The following is a 22013-nucleotide window of genomic DNA, read 5'->3' on the forward strand; positions in this document are numbered from 1 at the left end:
CGCCATGCAGCCACGCGCCGGTAGCTTTAGGAATGATACCACCGCGTAGCCGACATTCCACTGCGTCATCACAGTGTACACGCGGTGTGGTGGCCTTTGAAAGTAAAGTTCAAACCGTAGTCGGATGGGCAATATTGTCACTGAAGATGAGCGAGGCAATCGCTACATAATAAGTCACGATGAGCTTCAGCGTTGTCACATCCAAGGTGCGCCTGCGTCGTCCGACGTCAAACAAAGTTTGCGCTGACAGAAAGGCCCGAGGTTCCGGCATATAACTGGTCCAAACGCAGGTGAAGGGGTCCTTGTAACCCTGATATATTACTCGCTCCCGCAACAGCGTACCTGGAGTCTTGCCCACGAACCTACTGCTGCTCGTCATCTCCCCTATCTCATACGTGTCCATCCTCTCTCCACCGACGTCTAACGGTTAGACGTTCCTCCTCGTCTATCCCCCCTTCTTGTCCATTTCCTGCGTGAAGGCTGCTTTCCACCGTCAGTACCAATCCATCTGTCTTTGCTCTGCTCTACTGACGGCCATTTCTGAATGATTTTCCTAAAGGTCTCGACGACTTAATGCGAGTCCTTGACACGCATTCCGGACAGTTCGTTCAGGCAGATCTTCAAAGTATAACATTCGCCATCTTGTCGCACACCTGGGATCGCGAAAAGGGCGAGCAGTCGTTTGAACAGCTGCGAGAGATCCAGAGCCGATATGCTTCGAAGCTGGATGCCAATTTTCATGACCACTCACATACACGGCTCCATACCTCCTCTGCCCTCGTACCTGAGGATGGACCGTCCCCTTCACAATTCCGATCCCCAACTGTCGACACAGTATATCCACCTACATCATCCGCGGACGCCTCTATAGCGTTCCTGATTGAAGAAGTGGCCCTTCTTTCTGATCGCGTCAGCTCTATGGAATGACGCATCCCTCCGGAGACTCCATGCACGGTGGAAGCCACTGGGCGATCGCGGCTCGGCAATTGATGCAAACGGATGTTGCAATTCCTTTTCCTGGTCTTCACGCCCATATCCCGCCTCATCCTTCTCGTCGTCAATCAACTACGTTTACATCCGTCAGCCGCTACTTCCCTAGAGCCGGTGACCTCAAGACTCCTCATCCCCGAGGCCGTAGACGCACCCGTAGAGAACTCCTCTCCACCGCTTCCTGCGGAACCTATCTCAGAAAATCGTGCACAGACAGCCCTTCCTCCGATATGGGACGATCCCCAGTTGTCACCTAAGATCAAGATGGCGTGTGCGGTAGCACGCGAGGCGGGCTTCCGGTATATCTGGATAGACTCATGCTGCATCGACAAGGTGAGCAGCTCAGAGCTCTCAGAGGCCATCAATTCGATGTATGCGTGGTACGGGGACGCAGACATTTGCCACACGTATCTGGCCGATGTCCCTCCCGGCGATGCACCTCATTCAGAGGACTCATCCTTCCGCGAGAGCCGTTGGTTCAGGCGCGGATGGACACTCCAGGAGCTCATCGCACCCGCCGAATTGATGATTATTTGACTGGGAATCTATTGGGTCAAAGGACGATCTCATCGACGTACTCGAGAAGACGACTCGCATCGATCGAGGTGCACTGCTGCATGAGACAGAGCTGGATACATTCTCCGTTGCTCAACGGTTCTCTTGGGCCTCGAACCGAGAGACGGAGAGGGTGGAAGACCGAGCATACTCGTTGATGGGAATCTTTGACATCAACATGCCTACCCTCTACGGCGAGGGTCATCGTGCGCTGCGACGGCTACAGGAGGAGGTCTTGCGGCGAACACCGGACCAGAGCATCTTCGCTTGGGGCAGCACCTGGAAGCCTTCCTCAGACTTCCATGAAGAGCCTGACGACGCTTCCTCTGTACCCCGAGACAAGGCATATCAACTGATAGCAAACTTTCTGAGCAATGATTCGTTGATTACTACTTCGCTCAAACGGTTCCAGGTCGCCCATACGATCGGAGCTGTTCCCTATGACGAAGTCCGCCTTCGCCTCCAACTCTATGGTTTTCTCCCTACCGAATGGACCTTTACGTCGTACGGCATTCGCACGCAGCTACCCGTCCTACGCCTCTCTGCTATTCTTCATCCAGATGAGACAGAGGTCCCCGACGATCACCCCATGTCCCATTGGTACCTCGCCATCCTTGGCTGTGAACACGGTGATCATCCCGGACACCTCCTCGGGAGAGTCTGTCACATACTACCCTCTAAGTCAGGCGTCGACCTCTTATATGCCGGTTGGATTACACTCGCCCTAGAACGAGACTTGCCCGGCCCTTATCGGGGCCCTGATATGCTCGCGTCGTCGCCGGCTACTATCGAAGACTGCCATTCACAGATAGAGCTCCGGACTGTCTACATATCTCATCCATCCCGCCCGGCCAGGCGCTCAGAGACATATCTGGATCGTTTCCGGTCCCATAGCAGTATCTTCTTGACACTGTCACGGGAGACTCGTGGTGCTCTCCGCGCCCAGCAGTACAACATTAGTCTCCAACGTCCTGATCAGGCGCATCCGACGACGCACCGGCTCACATTGTCCCGCCATGACCACACTATCTCCATCCAGTACGACCATACACTCAAACTCGGCGGGGAAGGTTTCACAATGCGTGCACGTGTGGAGGTGTCGGGGAAGCTCCGATCCCCCCCCCCCCGGCGACGTCCTTTCGACACAGTCTCCAAGCGAAGTGACTTGGTGCAACTTCACGCTATGGTCCATATCGCTCGGTGACAAACAAGTTACTGTGCGCGCAGGGGAGGAGCTCGCTATCAACCTCGACCTGACGCTCCTCGGGCCATCGTGGTATGCGATCCGGGTTGGGACAGACCGCCACTCTGATGCGACCCCAACTGTTGAGAGTCGGCAAGGAGAGGCGCCCGGTCCGGTGGGCCCACACGGCAACGGAGTGGATTTGACCAGTCTGGGTATCTTCTCTGTGATGTCCGACTCGGTTCTCGATGTACGGTTCCTAGGTTTTGGGCTTGATCTTGCCGAAGATGGTTTATTGTTTACTGGTATGTTCATAGGACGAGTCTAAGTTGCACCGAACAGTGTGTATTCGCGTATTTAGTCCCGCAGACTGCCTTGACAGAGATGGTGCGAGAGCATTCTCTAGGAGTGCGCCGTAGTGCCACGGATTTGCGACGGACTAGACACCTACTCGACCATGGTATGCGTATAGATCCACATAGGCCGCTGTAGTCGATAGCAGAATGAAAGCAGACGGATGAAGGATGAAGTCGTCGAATGCTCTTGTCATCTCGCGGGGAGAGACAGGCGAAGAAGCATGCACAGTGAGGGATCCGGGATCCAGAAGTCATAGTACAGGTAGATTATGGGCGGAAAGCGCGATACGATACAATACAATGTATGGTCTGGGGAATAGGAAGGGAATGGTTTCGAACACAACGAAAACGTACACCAACAGCCGGAGCCTAGACATCGAGGCCCAGCAGGGAGGTCTCATCTGGCCGCGGTGTCCGTCTTTGTTCTCCGGGAGGATTGCGGACGCCGCCCCCGACCATAGCGCGAAAAGACGATAGAGTACATCAACATACACTTACCGTCCGTCGATTGTTCGTCCTCGTCTGCATTCTGTGGCGTTGATCCCTCGGGAGGAAGTATCGCATTTTAAGTAGAGTGAGATGAATCCGCGGATCCACAAAGAGAAGGTCTACAGGGAGCTTTGGGGATAGAGGTATGTCGAACAGGGAGAGCCACAATGACTTGCCGATGGTCGATGACGGGGCAGATCGACGAGAAGTACTGTTGGAAGGGTCATTGTATAGGAGCAGCAGAAGTCTTTCAGCAAGCAAGCGGACAAGGAAAGGATATGCAGGCAGGTCAGTGGGAGCAGAGGGCGAAGTCGTAGCCAAATGAGACGTTCGAGCGCACCGGTGGCGCGAAGCCGGCGTCTTGCTCGCCGTCCCGACTGCCCATGGTCGCTTCGACGTCCGTAAACCATGATGAATCGGCTCGTATGCGACCATCGTACACTTCTGCCTGTCCGACTCTCTGGGACATGCGCTGAATGGAGGTAGGCCCGAATCGTCTTTTGCCATCCTCTCCATGGCGCACCCGCGCTTACACACTCACACAATAGCTCGTCGTCTCCTCGAGGGTTTCTAGGGAACTCGACCCAAGCACCTCTGGTCTTCACGTGCGATTTCTGGCTTCATGTCCGGGACGGTCGCAGCCTCTCGCACGTCTTTGTGCTTACCGTCCTGGTTCCGGGGCAAAGGCGGCCTAATGGTAGATGGTGCTAAAAAGGGCCGAGATATATGCGTCCGTATCGTCTATGGTATGTTTCCTCCGCCGATCGAGAGGATACATGCAGTCTGTCCGTCTGTCCGAACACTGGGGTCGCGATAGTGATCGATGGCCACTGAAGACAAGACTGGTCTGTATCATCATACCTTCCTGCTGTCTAGCGCCGCGACGAGATACTCAGCTAATGTTCGTGGCACCCATGTTCTCGGCCATAAATTGCAGCTCGCTGCGAACCGCTATTCATACTGTGTCTGACGGTTATCAGCATCTGGAGCGCCTCGACAGGGTGCTCTCTAACACCAGTGAGTTTGCCCAAATTAGAAAGGCAATTGATGGCATCGTCAACACGACCTTGTTTGAGAGCCTTGGTGTTGTTGCTGCTCCCGACTTGTATCCTGGTCGTGGGATTAGAACATCCGTGTGCACGATGGCGCGTCTGCTCCTTGTGACATCGAAAGATTCGAAATTATTGTTCGATGCCGCCCGAGCCCACGCTGACGCCAATCCCATAGACATGAGGACACTGCTATGCCTGGCTACCGCTCCGACCTAGAAGATCAACATATCCATAAGTGGACACCGTGAGAGGTTGGAAGCCTCGAGGTCTGCCCGACCACAGCCTCGTGTGCAGTCAATTCTCTCCGCCGCAAGTATAAGTCCAATGTTGTCTACTACTCCTGTCGCCAGCCCATCGCCCATCGCCGAACGGCTCATACCTCAACCTCGCTGCCTGCTCTCAAGAGGGGACCCATCCTCATGAGAAGCCGCATCACCGGTTCGTTCTGTCATACAGTGCCTTGTCAGGATCAGCTAACAACAAGAAAGAATAGTGACCGCTTTTGTGGAATTCCCGACGGTATCATGCGAGTTCTCGACACAGAAACCGGCCAGTTCGTAGAGATCGACCATCTAACAACGAAGTACGCGATCTTGTCGCATACCTGGGACCATCAGAATGGAGAGCAGACGTACGCAGAGCTGAAGAGGATCCAGGATCGCTACATCCTGCGACCTGGGGCACGTCCTCAGAACAATGCTCTCCATCGACAGGACAATTCGTTCTCTGCTGCCACCTCCCCAGACAGCCCATCCTCTCCAACCCCAGCTACTAGCTGCGCTCCGTTCCCCGCAGCCCGAGAGGCTGCTTCTACGACAACACTTCCGAACGAGCGTACGGCGCTCCTCGCTGGTGGTGTCGGCCAGACGGAGGGACGACTTGAAGACAATGCTTACCATCACGATGCCCCACAGTCGCGCCTAAGCGGCCCTTGGCAAAGGCTTCTGCAATTCCTCCGTCTCATCATCCGTTCCGCAGCGCGCGTCGTCAAACTACTGGGAGATGGCCCGCCAGCCGACTCGATATCAACTGCTCCGGAGCCAGTCCTCGCCCCTGTTGTCGTCCACGACACCTCGGCTCCTCCTGTTGAGGAGTCCTCCTCACCTCCGCCGGCTTCGTCTCCCACTAGCCCTGTCCCGGATGTTCCTACGTGCATATGGGACGACCCGGAGCTGTCGCCGAAAATCAAGATGGCGTGTGCGGTCGCACGCGAGGCAGGCTACTGGTACATTTGGATAGACTCGTGTTGCATCGACAAGGCGAGCAGCTCCGAGCTCTCCGAGGCGATCAATTCGATGTATATGTGGTATGGGGACTCGACCATCTGCTACGCCTACCTTGCCGATGTCCCCCCTGGCGAGACGCCTCATTCTGAGCAATCCTCTTTTCGCAAGAGCCGATGGTTCACACGCGGATGGACACTCCAGGAGCTCATCGCACCCGGTCGATTGATCTTCCTCTCCGCTGACTGGGAAACCATTGGGTCTAAGGACGATCTTGTCGATGTGCTTGAGGAGACGACGGGCGTCGATCGAGACGCCCTACTGTTCAGGACAGAGCTAGACCAATTCTCCATTGCCCGACGCTTTTCGTGGGCAACAGGGCGACGGACGGAGAGGGTGGAAGACCAAGCATACGCGTTGATGGGAATCTTTGACATCAATATGCCCACCCTCTACGGCGAGGGTGAGCGTGCATTTCGACGGCTACAGGAGGAGATCATGCGACGTACACCCGACCAGAGCCTCTTGGCTTGGGGCGGTGTCTGGAAGCACTCCTCTGATGTCAATGAAGCGCTCGACGATGTCCCTTTTGTACCCAAACCCAAGAGATATCACATTGCGGACGACTCTTCGTTTACTGCTTCCCTCAATAAGTTCGAGGATGCCAGTACCATCAGGAGTATCCCCCACCACGATGTTTGCCGCCGTCTGCATCTGTTAGATCTTCCCCCGACCGACTATACCTTCACATCGTGCGGCATCCGTACGCAGCTACCCGTCGTACCCTTCTCTGCCATCATTCATCCGGACGCAACACCCGTTCCCCATGGTGACAGCGATACTGTGTCCCACTGGTACCTGGCTATGCTTGGCTGCGAAGATGATCGTTATCCTGAGCATCTTCTTGGGAGAGTTTGTCGCATAACACCGTCCAAGTCTGGCATCGACCTGCTATACGCTGGGTGTATTGAGCCCTCGGTGCAAGCATCACCCGGGCATGATGACGATGGCCCAGGTATGCTCGCGTTATCACCGGCTGTCGTCGAACGCAGTGCGCCACACATAGAGCTCCGGACCGTCTACATATCTCACCCCGCCCGCCGATTTAGGAACTCGCCGATATTCCAGACTCAATTTGAACCTCATGACAGCATCTATATGCGACTGTCCGCTGCGAGTATGATTGCTCTCCGCGCCGAGAAGTACACGCCCAGCCTCCGAGGACCTGATCAGGCTCATCCGACGACGCACCGGCTCACATTGTTTCACGACGACCACACTATTGCCATCGAATGCACCCATACCCTTGAGGACGATGGGCGCGAGTGGACGATACGTACGCATATAGAGACGTCAGAGGGCCTTCCACCACATGCCGGTTCGACGGCAATATCCAGCCAGATAACTTGGTCCGATTCGATCGTATGGCGTGTATGGCCCTGCCGTGAACAAGCTACTCTGCGTATAGGGAGGAAGATGCTCATTATCAAAATTGGCCTGGAGCTCGTTGGAAAGTCGCGGTATTCGTTAGGGGTCGAGATACATCCGCTGCAATCAAAGAGGCGCCAGGTCCGGTGACCAGTCGAATGTGAGTGTGCAGAGCGGTGGAGCGAAGAACAATAGTACAAGGTGAGCTCTAGTGGGGGCGAGGACCCGAGCGACGACTCGCATGCTCATCATTATGAAACGAATGACAGGTAATCGAGTACAGGGATGAGGTCAATGACGCCAACGCGGAGTGGCCACTAGACATCTGGAGAACGGTGAAGACGGCGATTCGCTTTGATGGGGCTGGATTGGATTCTTTTGCGAAGCTCGTCTCGGCCTTCGTTACACAATTTTAATCCACGAAAGCTTGGACTGGAATTTATTCAGGTACAATACATGGTTTCTGACTCTCATTCCATAGTCGTCAATATATCAGCCGTATTTTACGTGGACAGTTGGCGCGTGCCGGTAGCGTGGATGAAGGACGAGGAAGAGCCCATAGACGGAATCTCGCGCGACTCGCCGCGTCGCACCATGTCTTGAGCGCGGAGTTGAGATCCGCCCCATGCGCGTGTCACACGCGGCCCGGATCGTGCTGTGGAAGTGCTCTGCGTCCTCCTAGTACAGGTACGACGGGGTCAGGCCCGAGCCGCACCCGAACCACCACACAATGAGCTTCCCGGGCTTGTCATGTGCGGCCTTGGTCGACTACGCGGTAAACTAGCAATAACTTGCTTGGACGGTGGGCGCGTGCAGTTTGCACGGGCGGGCGAGGGGGGAGAGCCTTGTTACAAAGAAGGGCACGGCGGTCTAGACATTGTAAAGAGGAATGGTGTGCGCACATCTGCTTGATCACTGGGGGAGGGAGCATACCGTACACAACGGAGATTTTTACCTCCGCCCTCTTCAGAAACGTCTCCTGAGGGATGGGGGAGGACCTGCAACGCGCACAAGAGCCCGCGACGGCCGAAGCGGTGGAGCGAAGAGTCGCCCTTGAAGGACAGTCCTCAAGTCGCGCTTCTCGAACACGCCGACGATGTTGTCCTAGAGCTTTGAGATGTACTTCCCGATGTGGCCATGGAATGTCCCAGGCGGATCATGAGGCGGATGAGCGCGGTAGTGTAGATATAAGTGTACATAGATATACTTGTGGATGGGAGGCGGATGCGCCGAGAAATGCGTCGGCTGGAGACAGGGCATATCCTCCTCCTCTCGCACTGAGTACTGGTTAGAGGGACCAGACTGCGAGTCCTGTAACGAGTAGGGCGTGCCTCCGCTTCCGCGTTCGCCTTCGGGCCGTACGAGCTACGTACGAGGCCTAAGCCGGACGATATCACCTTCTGGTTGCCGAACCTCTCGCGGGCGTACGTAGGCACATCTTCCGAGGCCGCAGCGCTATTCGTGCAGAGCGGGTGTGCGATACATCTGTTCATAATGTCTGGTCTATTAGTTGCCGCCATCCGGAACCATAAGACGCACCACGTTCACCCTCTACAACTCGAACACCCGCTCGGTCTCGGCTTTTGTGGGGTCGGACATGTTCGCGAACGGAGTGGGTGCGAGGAGAAGGGGATGAGTCAAGACGCGAGACGACGCGAGACTCCGAGCCAAAAACGGTTGCCGGCCACGTGGAGGACATGTCTCATCCGATGCCTCCGTGTCCAGTTACATTCCTCTACCAATCCTGGCCAGTGTCTAGTCGCGCGGTTCTGCTTCTATATCAATCTCAGACTTGTGTCTGTCACATGCATCAACGTGCAGCAGCGTCTGCGGCAATGAGGCTAGGAGGCGGAACTCAGAAACACTCGAGGCAGGCCCGAGAATGACAAGGTTCCTCATAGCAAGACATCCATGCATAATCCCAAAATTTCATGCTGAAGGCATAGCCGCACCATGTTTTCACCAGTACGCCCTTGCCGTGTCAGAAGGAGCGATCGACTGACCTCGTTCTAGTGGAAGAATCTAAGCCGCTGCCTGAGTATGGTCTCGCACCGCCGGCGGTGCAACCAATGCGATGCGGTGGCACAGAGCCTTGGTTAATTTGACAGTATGCAGTCGTCCGCGACCCATGTGAAGTCTTGCGAATGTTTGTCAGGCCTGCAGCTGGGTCGAAGCTCGGCAGACGTGCCATGTCCTTGGTCACCTTGCCTCCTTGGGGCCCGTCGCGCTTCTAGAGGACCTAAAGGACCGTCCCATTGGGAGTCGTGCTAGCACGCCCATGTCGTGCGCGCATGGTATCCGGCCCGCATAACGGATCGTCTCAATTGGGCGGAGCGCGCCATACAAACGCGAGCCCGACTACCGCAAAGTTGCTCTACCGTGAGTACCAATCCAGTCTTGGCACGCGCCTTCGGACATATTGCCATGTATATCTTACTTCGACGGTGTCCGCGAAGCACCCTCACTGCCGAAGCTGTCACTGATGTCCTGCCACACCGGTATTGATCAAACTCCGAGTCTGCAGTATTTGAAAGCACCATGCGGTCCACGCGCGCGTTTCCTTGCTTCCCAAGTCCACCGCACCACGTGTGCATCGGAGTGACCGTTGCGCGACGGTACCACTCCTAATGTGCAGACAGGTGAGCGAACAATATTACTCAAAATGAGCGAGGCAATTGCTTTATAGGAAGGCACGATGAGCTTCGGCGTTGTCACATACAAGGTATGACGGCCTTGTCCGACGTCAAGCAAAGTAAGTGCTGACCGAAAGGCATGAGGTGCGGGCATCCAACCGGTTTGAAAGCAGGAGAAGCGGCCGCCATGATGTCCATCATGAGGCCTGCAGTCGTGACAAATTGCTCGCTCCTCGCAGCGGCGTGTGCCCCGACAGTCTTACCCACGAACCTACCGCTGCTCCCTGTCTCTCCTGTCTCATACTTGATCATCCTCACCCCATCGAGGTCGAACGGATAGACGTCTCCCCCTCGTCTATAATTATCCCCTTGTGACCCAATTCTCCCGAGAGGGTTACTTTCCACGGTCAGTACCATTCTATCTGTCCTTGTTCTGCTCTGCTGACTGCTATTTCTGGGTGATATTCGGAAAAACCTAGACTACATCATGCGAGTTCTTGACACGTATACCGGACAGTTCGTCCATATAGATCCTCAGGACCAAGTATTGGCCATACTGTCGCACACCTGGGACCCCGATAATGGCGAGCAGACGTTTCAAGAACTGCAGGAGATCCAGAAACGATACATTTCGGAGCGTGGCGCTTCTTCGCAGAGAGTCTTCCACCGCCAGCCCAATTCTTCGTCTACCGCCGTACCAAAGGGTGGAGTATCCCGTACACCCTCCCCCTCCTTAGCGGGCGCGTCTATATCTGCGTCGTCGTCGTCGTCGTCGTCGTCGTCGTCGTCGTCGTCGTCGTCGTCGTCGTCGTTGTTGTTGTCGATAGATGCCTCCATCGCGCGCCTCAACGAGCAAATAGCCCTACTCGCTGAACGTGTCAGCCTCACCGAACGACGCACTGGCGTCTCTCCGGAGACTCCTCGCGCGGTGGGAGCTGTCCCCCCACTTAACCCTGTAGTCGGCCAACGCCATTCACCTCTGTCTGCCAGCGCCTTACCAGAGCCTGGGACGTCTGAAATCGACATGCCTGAGGCCGCGAATCCGTCTGTGAGCTGGGGGGCTCCCTTACCACCACTGTCCCCAGAATCTTCCACAAAAAGTCGTACGCAGACGTCTCTGTCTCCGATATGGGACGATCCGGACCTGTCCCCCAAGATCAAGATGGCCTGTAAGGTCGCGCGGGAGACGGGCTTCCGCTACCTCTGGATAGACTCGTGCTGTATCAACAGGGAAAGCAGCTCCGAGCTCTCCGAGGCCATCAATTCGATGTATGCGTGGTACGGGGACGCAGACGTTTGCTATGCGTATCTGGCCGATGTCCCCCCCGGCGCGACACCTCAATCTCGGTTTTTCCGCGAGAGCCGATGGTTCACGCGCGGATGGACACTCCAGGAGCTCATCGCACCTGACGATCTGATTTTTCTCAACGCCGATTGGGAAATCATTGGGTGGAAGGACGACCTCGTTGACGTACTCGAGAAGACGACTGGTATCGATCGACGCGCCCTGCTGCATGAGACAGAGCTGGAGAAATTCTCTGTTGCTCAACGGTTCTCGTGGGCCTCAATGCGAGAGACGGAGAGGGTGGAAGACCGAGCGTATTCGTTGATGGGAATCTTCGACATCAACATGCCTATCCTCTACGGCGAGGGTGAGCGTGCGCTGCGACGGCTACAAGAGGAGATCTTGCGGCGAACACCGGATCAGAGTCTCTTCGCTTGGGGCAGCGCTTGGGGGCCCTCTTTGGAGGTCCATGAAGAGCTCGACGACGCCACTTCTGCAGACCATGCCAAGGCATATGAATGTGTGGCACACCATCCGAGCTACGAGTCCTTGATCGCTGTTTCTCTTAGTTCGTTCCTGGACGCTAGTACCATCACGAGTGTCCATTACGACGAAGTCCGCCGTCGCCTCCAGCTCTCTGGTCTTTCCCCGACGGAGTATACCTCCACGCCGTACGGCATCCGCACACAGCTACCCGTCTTACCCCTCTCTGCTATTCTTCATCCAGACGAGACAAAGGTCCCCGACGATCACCCCATGTCCCATTGGAATCTCGCCATACTTGGCTGTGAACACGGTGATCATCCCGGACACCTTCTTGGGAGAGTGTGTCGCATACCACCTTCCGAGTCAGGCGTCGACCTTCTTTATGCCGGATGGATCAGAGTCGTCCGTGAAGGACGATATCTCGGCTTCTTTGAAGGCCCAGATATGCTCGCGTTGTCGCCGGCCACTGTCGAACGCTGCCGTTCACAGATAGTGGTCAGGACTGTCTACATATCTCATCCCGCCCGCCGATATAGGGACCCAGAGGAGAAGGACCCAGACGATGACCGGCCCCATGGCAGTATCTTCCTGCGACTGTCACGGGAGACTCGTGATGCTCTCTGCGCCCAGCAGTACACCACCAGTCTCCGACGTCCTGATCAGGCTCATCCGACAACGCACCGGCTCACATTGTCCCACCACGACCACACTGTCTCCATCGAGTACGACCATACGCTCGAAGATGGCGGGAAACGTCTGACGATGCGTGCACGTGTGGAGGTTTCGGGAGGCCTCGGACCATCCCCCCATGACGTCCTTTCGACACAGTCTCCAAGCGAAGTGAGTTGGTCCGACACGCCGCCATGGTTCACAACTCGCCGTGACAGAGAAGTTACTGTACGCGCAGGGGAGAAGGAGTTCACTGTCACACTTGGCCTGACGTTCCTCAGACCATCGTGGTACGCCATACAGGTCGGAATGGATCGCCACTCGGACGACGCCTCAATCGTGGGGAGTCAATAGGGAGATCCTGAAGATGCGCCCGGTCCGGTGGGCCAGTCGAGTACGAGCGTGCAGGGCAGTGGAGTGGAACACCAGGCAAGCCCCGGCGTGGTCGCGGAGCAGGGTGATGACTCGTATCCTCCTGTCATTCAGTCTGAAAAGACGGCATGACGTCTGGAGACGGTGGAGACGACGTATCGCCTTGATCAAGTCTGGGTATCTTCTCCGCGATGGCCTTCTCGGTTTCCAATGTACGATTCTTAGGTTACGGGCTTGACCTTCGCAGAGATGGTGTACGTACCGATATTCTCATAGCACGAGCGTAGATTACGCTGGACATCAATCATGTCTTTAGTTGTCATCAGTTCATCAGGCCTTATTCACGGAGATATTGCTTAGCATCCTCTGGAAATGCGCCATAGCACCGGGAATAGCGGCTGACCGGACGCCTACTCGACTGAGCATGGTGTCCGCGCAGATACACAAAAAGGCGCGATAGTCAGTAGCACAAAGGAAGAAGCCGCATGAAGTCGTCTAGGACTCTGATTATTACGTGGAGGGAAGAAACAGACAAAGCAGCATGTACAGAGCGAGAGTTCCTGTCATGGTAGGATCCAAGAGTCATAGTATAGGTAGCTGACGGGCGGAGAGCAGGATGCGATTTAAATAGAATATGGTCTGGAGTGGATTAATTCTCTCTTGCAAGGCCCTCTGAAAAAATTGTCGTGGGTAGGGCAGTGGGGATTGAATCCCAGTCCACAAAGGGAAGAAGCTAAGAGGTACATAGAGGGGCATGTCGACCAGGTCCATGACGGCGTGGATCGGTGAAAAGCACTGTCAAGAGTCTGTGACCACAGACAGAAAAGGTCGTTGAGTAGGCAATGAGATAAGACAGCGATAGGCAGGGCGGTGAGTGGGAGCAATAGGCGAAGTAAATTCGTAGCTGAATTAGTCTTATACGACCGCTCGTTTCGCCGCGCGCTTGAGGCCAGGGGCGCTTATGGAAGACCGCTTTCTGTATCTCGAGCACCATCCCCTGATTTTGCTCAAACTTGGCAGGAACACACTGGAGATCATTCATAGGTTGCTGGCCGCCTTCGAGTGAGTGAGCAAGGTGTACCGCTATGGGCGCCCCACTGTCGGTACGTGGCCGCTCGACGGAATCAACACGGTCTTGCACAATGCACTACATCCTTATGGCATGTCCTCATCAGACGTAGACAGGGATCGCGCTGACTTTTGACGTAGTCTATGCAGACGTCCTATTGGTAAACGACCAAGAGGCGCGCTGTGAGGCGGTGCCTGTTGAACGGTTCGGGTTACCTGGTGACCCTATGTACGTTAAGCAGTCGTCTCGCCCACCCAACTACCCAATTTCGTCCGTGCTCGTCATATCTGGGACACTATCGCACAGCTATATGTTCCTCGCCAGTACCCCTACCATTTTGGCCGAACCTCCCCACAGGCTCATCGCGACCGGTTCGTCTCAGGTACTTCGCATCATGCAGCTCCGCTGACGCCCAATCCGCGAAATCGTATACAGGGACGTCCCTGAATGAAACAATATGCGTCTGCTTGACACGGAAACCGGGCAGTTCGTCGAGAAAGATCCTCTGATCACAACGTACGCCATCTTGTCGCACACCTGGAATCATGAGAAGGGCGAGCAGACGTACGAGCAGCTGAGGGCGATCCAGGAGCAACATGCATTAGAAGGTGGGTCAAAGCAGGGTAAATTGGGCGTCTATTCCTCTCGACAATCCGTCCTTCTTTACCGTCAGGAACTCATACATCTCTTCCTTATCAGGGCGAACATCATGGTTCCTATCTCGCGTTTCTGCGCCTCTCTCGCGCCTCGTTTGCCTAACGACATCATCTCGTTCCATCTGGGACGATTCGAGGCTCTCACCGAAGGTCAGGATGGCGTGTATGGTCGCACGCGCAGAGGGCCACCGGTACATCTGGATAGACTCGTGCTGCATCGACAAAACGAGCAGCTCCGAGCTCTCCGAGGCGATAAACTCGATGTATGGATGGTACGAGGAAGCAGAGGTCTGCTATGCATATCTGGCAGACGTCCCCCCCCGCGCGACGCCACATTCCAAGGAGTCGCCCTTTGGCAGGAGCCGGTGGTTCACGCGCGGGTGGACGCTACAGGAACTCATCGCGCCCGATAACGTGCATTTCCTCTCTGCGGACTGGTCGTTCCTTGGATCGAAGCGCAACCTTGCGGGCGTACTCGAGGAGATTACCGGAGTCAGCCAAGAAGCGTTACTGCACAAGAGGGAGCTGGGGGAGTTCTCTGTCGCCCAACGTTTCTCCTGGGCTTCGAAGAGGCAGACCAAGAGGGTGGAAGATCAGGCGTATGCGCTCATGAGACTGTTCGCCATCAACATGCCAACACTGTACGGCGAGGGCCAGCGGGCCGTACAACGACTGCAGGAGGAGATCATGCGGCGAACTCCAGACCAGAGCCTCTTCGCTTGGGAAGACGTATTGCTACGCTTCGATGCCCCCCAGGAGCCTGATGCTGTCTCCTCTGTGCCCGGTGGGAAGCGATTCGCGTGCATGGAGTATCCATGGGGCAATGCGTCCCTGTTCGCTAGCTTTCTCGACAGATTCGCGGATGGTAGCAGCATCAAGTATATCCCTCACGACGAAGTCAGCCGTCGTCTCCGGCTCTCCCGTCCCGCCCCGATTGAATACACCTTTACCCCACACGGTATCCGCACACACCTCCCTATCCTACCTCTCTCTGCTATTCTTGCTCCACGCACAACACTGTGCCCTGAACACCATCCCTTGTCTCATTGGTATCTCGCCATCTTCGGTTGCGAACATCGCAGCCGACCTGGTCACCTTTCGGGCGGGTCTGCTGCATACCACCCTCCCAGTCAGGAATCGACGTCTTGTATCCCGGCTGCATCGTTCCGATCACAGACCCCTTCCTCACCGCCCAATGGGAAGACCTACTACCTCTGTCGCCAGCGACGCTCGAACGCCATCTTTGGCAGATACAGTTCAGCGCAGCCCGGTTGGATCTGGAAGCAGCTTGCAGGCGGCCGCACAAGAAGGTCGTCCTCACACTGCCGCGGGAGACACTGGACGGTCTGCGCGAGCAGCGATGTACAGCCGATCTCCAAGGTCCAAATCGGCCGACCCTACGAGTCACTGGCTCACGCTGTCCCACGATGACTATACCATCACCGTTCAGTATCAGCATCTGCTCCTGGACTATGGACGGCGTCTGCAGCTGCACGCGCTTGTAAAGATGTCGGGACTGGAGCGCCTCCCAAGATCGGCTGAGGTCGTCGACTCTTTCCCAACTAGCAAGATATCTTGGCATGATTCACTGGAATGGCATGCATTTCTCCTCGACAGATTACTGGCAGCGTCGGAGGAAAGGAACTCGCTATCAGGCTTGGTCTGAACTTCGTCGGGCCATCGCGGTACTCTCTATGTGTCGCGCTTCACCACACGATGACTACCGCTCAATCTCTAGGAATGCAGGGAGATTATGAGCGAGATGCATCAATCGGTGACCCGGACGCGAGTGGGGCACACCCGACGGGAAGACGAAACGCACCGGGACGCGAGTGAGGACGTTGGGGGAAGGGACAGTACGCGTCCTCGTGCTGTTCACTAGTACTCGGAGCAGAATGAGGCCGACGCAGAAGGGAGGAAGGGCTCTTGTGCATCTGGCCCGGATGTGATCGCGGTCGTACCTGTATCTCATGAGCACTTACTCGCGCGAGGTATGGTGGACCCCGAATAGCCAGATGCACAATTTTGTCATAGGACTTCCCACCGGCGAGCCCTGCTTACCGTTCCTCCCTTCTGAAATAAGCTCAGTTTGATGCCAGTCCATACTGGTTCCGGTCACGCGCAAGGTCGGTATATAAGGAGCACGTTGGAGGCGGGCAGTGCGAGACACGCACAGGAGCGCAGAATAGCTATGGCGGCATCTTCCCAACCGAAATTTGCGTTGCCGGAACCCAAACCCGACCAGCCGTACATTCAAGTGTCCGCACTGGAAGCTGGCCTCTTACAGCTGATTCACACCAGGTTCATCGCAGGCTCAAAGCCTGGCGAGTTCACCATGTGCCCTTCGCTCGCATTCTTCCTTCGCCACTCTACCTCGAAAGAGCATCTCGTCTTCGACCTTGGCATCCGGCGAGACTTGGCTATCCACCCACCGGCCGTCCAGAAGGTGATCGCCAACCGCGTCATCACCACCCCGCAGAGCATAGAGGAGAGCCTGCGTAAGGGAGGCATGGACCCGGCGGACATCAAGACAGTCATCGTCAGTCACCTGCATTACGACCAGTGAGTACTTTACTAAGCGCATCTATTCGTAACTTCTGTCTGACCTTGAGCATCGCCTTTCTAGTATCGGAGAAGCATCGTCATTCCCCAACGCGACCTTCATCATGGGTGCGGACGCCGAGGACCTCCTAGTGCACGGCTATCCCTCAAACCCCGTCGCCGAAGTCCTCGAAGGCGCTATCCCCCTTGCCCGCTCGCGCTTCCTCTCGTCGGAGTTCACGACATCCATCGGGCCCTTCCCGCGCGCGTACGACTACTTTAACGACGGGAGCCTCTACATCATCGACGCACCCGGGCACCTCCCGGGGCATATCAACCTCCTCGCGCGCACGGATGCGACCGGGTCGTGGATCTACCTCGCGGGCGACTCCGCGCACGACCTTCGCCTGCTGACGGGGGAGCGCGACGTCGCGACATGGCACAACGACGCAGGGCACTTGGTCTGCGTGCATACAGACAGGGAGCGGGCGGTAGAGCATATCGCTAGGGTCCGGGAGCTGTTGGGTATGCCGCGGGTACATGTCCTGCTAGCACACGATGCAGCGTGGTACGAGGCGAATCAGGGCGGGAATGCGTTCTTCCCCGGCGCGATTCCGCCGAGAATGTGAAATGCAAGAAGCTCGTCGTGTTGCGCGGTCAATACATAGTTGCAAACATCCATATCCCCATTACATGCGATGTACACCGAAGAATCCCTTCCTTTGCGAGTCACAGGCACGGTGATTGAAGATTCGGCGGATTAGGGCGACTCATCCACTTCTTCTACCTCCAAAGCATCATCCTCAATCATAGCCTCCCCGCCAGCTTCCCAATTCATGATTCCGGTAGCTGAGCTCCGAGTCGCTCAGAACACAGCGACGCTGGTCAGAGGATGATGGAGACACCACTGCCCGAGATGCAGATTCAGGGCTCTCCTACTCCCTCTGATTCCCAGCGATCGTCTGGCGCATATGAAGATGCGGAGGAATCGTCAAGTTCGGGAGGTGGGCAGGTGTACGTTACGTGCAACTCGTCCGTGATGACCGTGAAGCATGAGGCGGAGGGTATCCGCGATCGTAAGCTCTTGATGTAGAATTCCGACTCTCTCTGGGCACGCGCAGTAGCTTCCCGAGGAGATATTCCACGAGTTACTTCCAAGGTACCAAGCAAAAGCTGGACACATATCTCGCTCAGTGGGTAACAGTGGTTGGGGGGGGGAAACCGGATCCATACCTCGTCAAGGCGAGAACCATTGTTGCCGATGTAACCCGCAAAATCTTTGCCAAAAGAATGCATAGACCTCCTGGTGAGCTTCACCGATTTCAGCTGTGTCGGCGGGGTATATGTGACTGCAACTTGGGGCTGCTGCATCTCAGCCTCGAGGACGTAAACCAGCAGCTGTTTGAACCCGGCTGCACTCTGTGAGGGTCGTCAGGAACACGAAGCATGAAGGGGTCCGTCATGAGCGAACGTACCTTGAAGGGAAGAGAACAATGACTGCATTCACACCGCGAATCCGCTATAACAACGTGCTCCAACATCGGAAATTGTTCCACGATGGTCCCAAGGATCTCCGGGTAATACGGCATAGTGAGCTCCAACGAGGGTACTGTCACGTCCAGCCGGCGCAAACTCTCGCTTAGAGCACTGCCTAGCCCAGAGATGATCCTCGTTATCTCCCGCCGTCTCCCGACCATATCTGCTTCACATGGACACTTAAGGGACAGCGTGAGGTCGGTGATGGGGCCGCCTTGCAGGAGGAACTCGTTCAGTAACGCGACATTGCCGATATCTGAGGTTCGAAGGGCGGACTCTTTGGACGAGACGTCGAGGGTAAAGCTGATTGTAGTGCGTGCCTGCTGCGCTGTCGGGTTCCGATCGGACGAGCATTCCAGCGATGCGTGCACTATAGGCTGCTCGCCGGCGTCCTTATGCGTCGAGCCCAGAGCTGACGACGGCTCTGAAGACTCGCGCCCCACGTTGGATGCATTAGGGCCAGCAGGAGGGTTCGATGCGTCAGCGTGAGACGACGCGGCGTTAGTGTCTTCGGACTCGAACTCGCCAGCAAGGGTGGTATCTTCATCCCGAAGGGGAGTCATCCGACAAAGGGCGCCTTCGCCATCGTCGTCTTCAGACTCTGTAAGAAACCCGGCGTAGTCTACAATAGCAGAGTCAGACTCGTAACGAGCAAGGAGCTCGGGAACACAGTCGCCGTCGACGAGTATCTCGGTGGTATCGCCGAGGTCACCGCAGGTGTCCGAGAAACCGTCGTAATCCAACAAGCTTTTGATGGACACTGGTGAGTCTTGTCGCTGGAAATACTCGGGGTATTCGCCATACTCGGATGGCGTCTCCTCCATAGAAAGGCTGCCATACCTCGAAGAACACTGGGAGCTTGAAACAGGCACCACCGAAGCGTTAGTGGCGAGGAGCGATGGCGACGGTGCCGTGTCGCCGTGAACGGAGATGTCGCCGTCGTGGAGAGGATCCAGAGGTGTTTGCGCAGGTGGCGGAGGGACGGGATGGTATCTCGTACTCGTACCAGCGACGGCGCGAAGTTGTTGTTTCATACAAAACATGCGAAACTGGTGCACAATCGGAACACGACGACGGTGAAAGTAGGAGGGCCATCGTTGGCGGTGTATTCTGTGGCGATGGAATGGCTTATCCGTGTGCGCCGCTGCTAGAGCCCTAGCGAAGACTTTCCTTTGGATGGAGTGGTTCTGCATCGCGGTGTATAGGGAGCTCCCTCCTGCATCAAGTTTATATCCTTCTATATTCCCTGCATGGTAACGGCGGCGGGTGTGTATCTCCGGTTGTGAATGCATATTTGCGAAGACAGCACAGTTGGAGACACTTTTATCGTATGAGGCGCTCCGGCCACCCACAAGGGGGCGGCACAAACGGGGAGAGAGCAGGGTGGCTATATGCGCGCCTAGAGATGTTTTGAGCACTATAGTATACAAACACTCCGACATCTGCGCCAGGTGTCAGTAGGTGCTACACAAAGCGCGAAGGAAGTGAAGGTGTGGCACTCACAAGAACACAACACGACTTTTCTTTTATGCCTTGTTGCCCCACCCTACGCCCATTCCCTCGGATTCTTCAGCACCTCAACCAGCTTCTCCTCCCTGCTCTCCGCCTCCGTCCCTAGCTCGCTCATGTACTCCCACCGCGCAGTCTCCGGCAGGCTCATCAGGATACTCTCGATCCGCGCCCCGGGCGTCATCAACCCGAACTTCGTGCCCCGGTCATACACCAGGTTGAACTCGACGTACCGCCCGCGGCGAACCAGCTGCCACCTCCTCTCGTGCTCCGTGCTCGGCGTCTTGTACCGCCGCTCCAGGATCGGAATGTACGACGGCACGAACGCGTCGCCCGCCGCCCGCACGAACGCGAAGATCTCCTCTGCAGTCTTCGGCCGCGCCGCGTCGTCGCTGGCAAACCGCTTGTGCGGCTCGTCGCAGAGGTCGTCAAAGAAGATTCCGCCGATCCCGCGCGACTCGCCGCGGTGGGGGATGTAGAAGTACTCGTCGCACCACTTCTTGAACGCGGGGTAGAGGTCCGCCCCGTGCGCGTCGCACGCGGCCCGGATCGTCCTGTGAAAATGCTCCGCGTCCTCCTCGTACAGGTACGACGGGGTCAAGTCGGAACCGCCCCCGAACCACCACGCGATGAGCTTTCCGGGCTTGCCTTGCGCGGCCTCCTCCTCGGTCGGCTCCTCGGTGATCTCGAAGTAGCGGTAGTTGGCGTGTACGGTAGGGGCGTGCGGGTTGCGCGGATGGATGACGAGGGATAGCCCTGCTGCAAAGAAGGGCACGGCAGACTGGACGTCGGGGATGGAGGAGTGATCCGCGCGCATCTGCTTTATCGCAGGGGGAGGGAGCATACCGTGCACGACGGAGATGTTCACCCCCGCCTTCTCCAGCACCGTCTCCTTGGGTACCGCCTCCGCTCCAGGGGGTGGGGGAGGGACTTGGAACACCGACGAGAGGCCGCGGCCGCCCTGGGGCCTGAGCCAGGAGTCGCGCTTAAACGGCGGGGCGTCGGGGTCGAGCTTCTCGAACGCGCCGACGATGTCATCCTGGAGCTTCGAGATGTACTCCTCTATGCGCTGGCGCATGGGGACGTCGGAGGCGGACATGATGTGAACGTGAGTACGAGGTGTATGCACAGCGGAGTATGAGGGCTAGAGACGGGCTGTGGTGCTGGACGCTTTATACGGAGTTGCCGCCATCCGGCCCTCTTCCCGGCGTGTCTCGACCGGCGTCCAGCGTGTGTGCTTGAGACTCGATCGCCTGAGGCCGTAGGGTTACGATTACATGATTGGGAGGGATCGGACGGGCGTGAGACGGCCACGTAGGCTGGCACTGGGATGGTGTGGTGAGAGGAAAGGCGGACGAGGGTGAGAAGCAGACTGTAGCGGTCAGCGCTCTCGTCCAATCTGCTCGCGTAGAAACGCAGATTACGCCCGGCAATTCGTAACAACATGCGCACAGTATCAGAAGCACACTGAGCTATCGAGCGTGGTATAAACGGCCCTTCAGTACTTCAGTTCGTTTACAATACACTCAACTAATTTGGCTCTATGTATGTAGTACTACGACGGCTCACGTCGATGCGTCGCCTTCGGTCCACCCGTCCTGTTTCGACGTCTACACGCCTGATGCCCGCATCGGCTGATGGTGGACCTTGACGTTCAGCAAGTACCGCGATTGTCCAATAAAACGAAGGCCAATTTCGACCCTGATATCCCTCTCTCCTACTCTGCCCTCGGCTTTCTTCTCAAGGCATGTCCCAGGGAAATTGTCGTCAGAATACACTGGTCCAGAGCCGCGTATGCATGGTGAATACCATGGAGGTCTGTCAATCAGGAGAGACCCGTAGGGATTTCCGAACCAGTCGAGGTCAACTACCCACGGCAGTTGCCTGAAGTCCGCGGAGGGATTCTCTGGAGGGAGCAGTTGATATCCTACATGCGCATACATTTCGAACCCCCGCCAGCCACGCCACGCAAGCTCGATGC

General features: G+C 56.4%; 7 protein-coding genes across 7 annotated transcripts; 5 read left to right on the top strand and 2 right to left on the bottom strand.

Annotated features, from left to right (window-relative positions):
* Positions 1-999: 999 nt before the first annotated feature.
* Positions 1000-1527, top strand: DICSQDRAFT_173520 (uncharacterized protein; the record flags this gene model as incomplete). Its single annotated transcript, XM_007369333.1, has 1 exon — positions 1000-1527. The coding sequence occupies one exon, from the start codon at positions 1000-1002 to the stop codon at positions 1525-1527; it is 528 nt and encodes a 175-aa protein (XP_007369395.1).
* A 196-nt stretch (positions 1528-1723) lies between these two features.
* Positions 1724-3056, top strand: DICSQDRAFT_173521 (uncharacterized protein; the record flags this gene model as incomplete). Its single annotated transcript, XM_007369334.1, has 2 exons — positions 1724-2641; positions 2694-3056. 2 exons carry the CDS (start codon positions 1724-1726, stop codon positions 3054-3056), a joined length of 1281 nt encoding a protein of 426 aa, XP_007369396.1.
* A 2093-nt stretch (positions 3057-5149) lies between these two features.
* On the top strand, positions 5150-7692 carry DICSQDRAFT_173522 (HET-domain-containing protein; the record flags this gene model as incomplete). The annotated part of the gene is made up of 2 exons (XM_007369335.1): positions 5150-6760; positions 7546-7692. The coding sequence occupies 2 exons, from the start codon at positions 5150-5152 to the stop codon at positions 7690-7692; spliced, it is 1758 nt and encodes a 585-aa protein (XP_007369397.1).
* A 447-nt stretch (positions 7693-8139) lies between these two features.
* Positions 8140-8880, bottom strand: DICSQDRAFT_139943 (uncharacterized protein). The gene has a single exon (XM_007369336.1). The coding sequence runs from the start codon at positions 8767-8769 to the stop codon at positions 8344-8346; it is 426 nt and encodes a 141-aa protein (XP_007369398.1). The 5' UTR covers positions 8770-8880; the 3' UTR covers positions 8140-8343.
* A 1507-nt stretch (positions 8881-10387) lies between these two features.
* On the top strand, positions 10388-11632 carry DICSQDRAFT_91633 (HET-domain-containing protein; the record flags this gene model as incomplete). Its single annotated transcript, XM_007369337.1, has 2 exons — positions 10388-10567; positions 11072-11632. Coding segments are annotated over exons 1-2 (732 nt in total), but the record flags the coding sequence as incomplete, so codon positions are not given.
* A 5005-nt stretch (positions 11633-16637) lies between these two features.
* DICSQDRAFT_68205 (Metallo-hydrolase/oxidoreductase) lies at positions 16638-17616 on the top strand (the record flags this gene model as incomplete). Its single annotated transcript, XM_007369338.1, has 2 exons — positions 16638-17008; positions 17073-17616. 2 exons carry the CDS (start codon positions 16638-16640, stop codon positions 17614-17616), a joined length of 915 nt encoding a protein of 304 aa, XP_007369400.1.
* A 24-nt stretch (positions 17617-17640) lies between these two features.
* DICSQDRAFT_139946 (coproporphyrinogen III oxidase) lies at positions 17641-21331 on the bottom strand. Its single transcript, XM_007369339.1, has 4 exons — positions 20027-21331; positions 18463-19965; positions 18221-18406; positions 17641-18160 (listed from the first exon to the last, which is right to left on the bottom strand). Exon 1 carries the CDS (start codon positions 21129-21131, stop codon positions 20070-20072), a length of 1062 nt encoding a protein of 353 aa, XP_007369401.1. The 5' UTR covers positions 21132-21331; the 3' UTR covers positions 17641-18160; positions 18221-18406; positions 18463-19965; positions 20027-20069.
* Positions 21332-22013: the final 682 nt, after the last annotated feature.

Source organism: Dichomitus squalens, assembly GCF_000275845.1.
Source record: "Dichomitus squalens LYAD-421 SS1 unplaced genomic scaffold DICSQscaffold_47, whole genome shotgun sequence".
NCBI classification, from domain to species: Eukaryota; Fungi; Basidiomycota; class Agaricomycetes; order Polyporales; family Polyporaceae; genus Dichomitus; species Dichomitus squalens.

Excerpts from the sequence above, each read along its gene's own strand:
- DICSQDRAFT_139946 (XM_007369339.1), bottom strand. The coding sequence starts at position 21,131 with ATGTCCGCCTCCGACGTCCCCATGCGCCAGCGCATAGAGGAGTACATC.
- DICSQDRAFT_139943 (XM_007369336.1), bottom strand. The coding sequence starts at position 8,769 with ATGAACAGATGTATCGCACACCCGCTCTGCACGAATAGCGCTGCGGCC.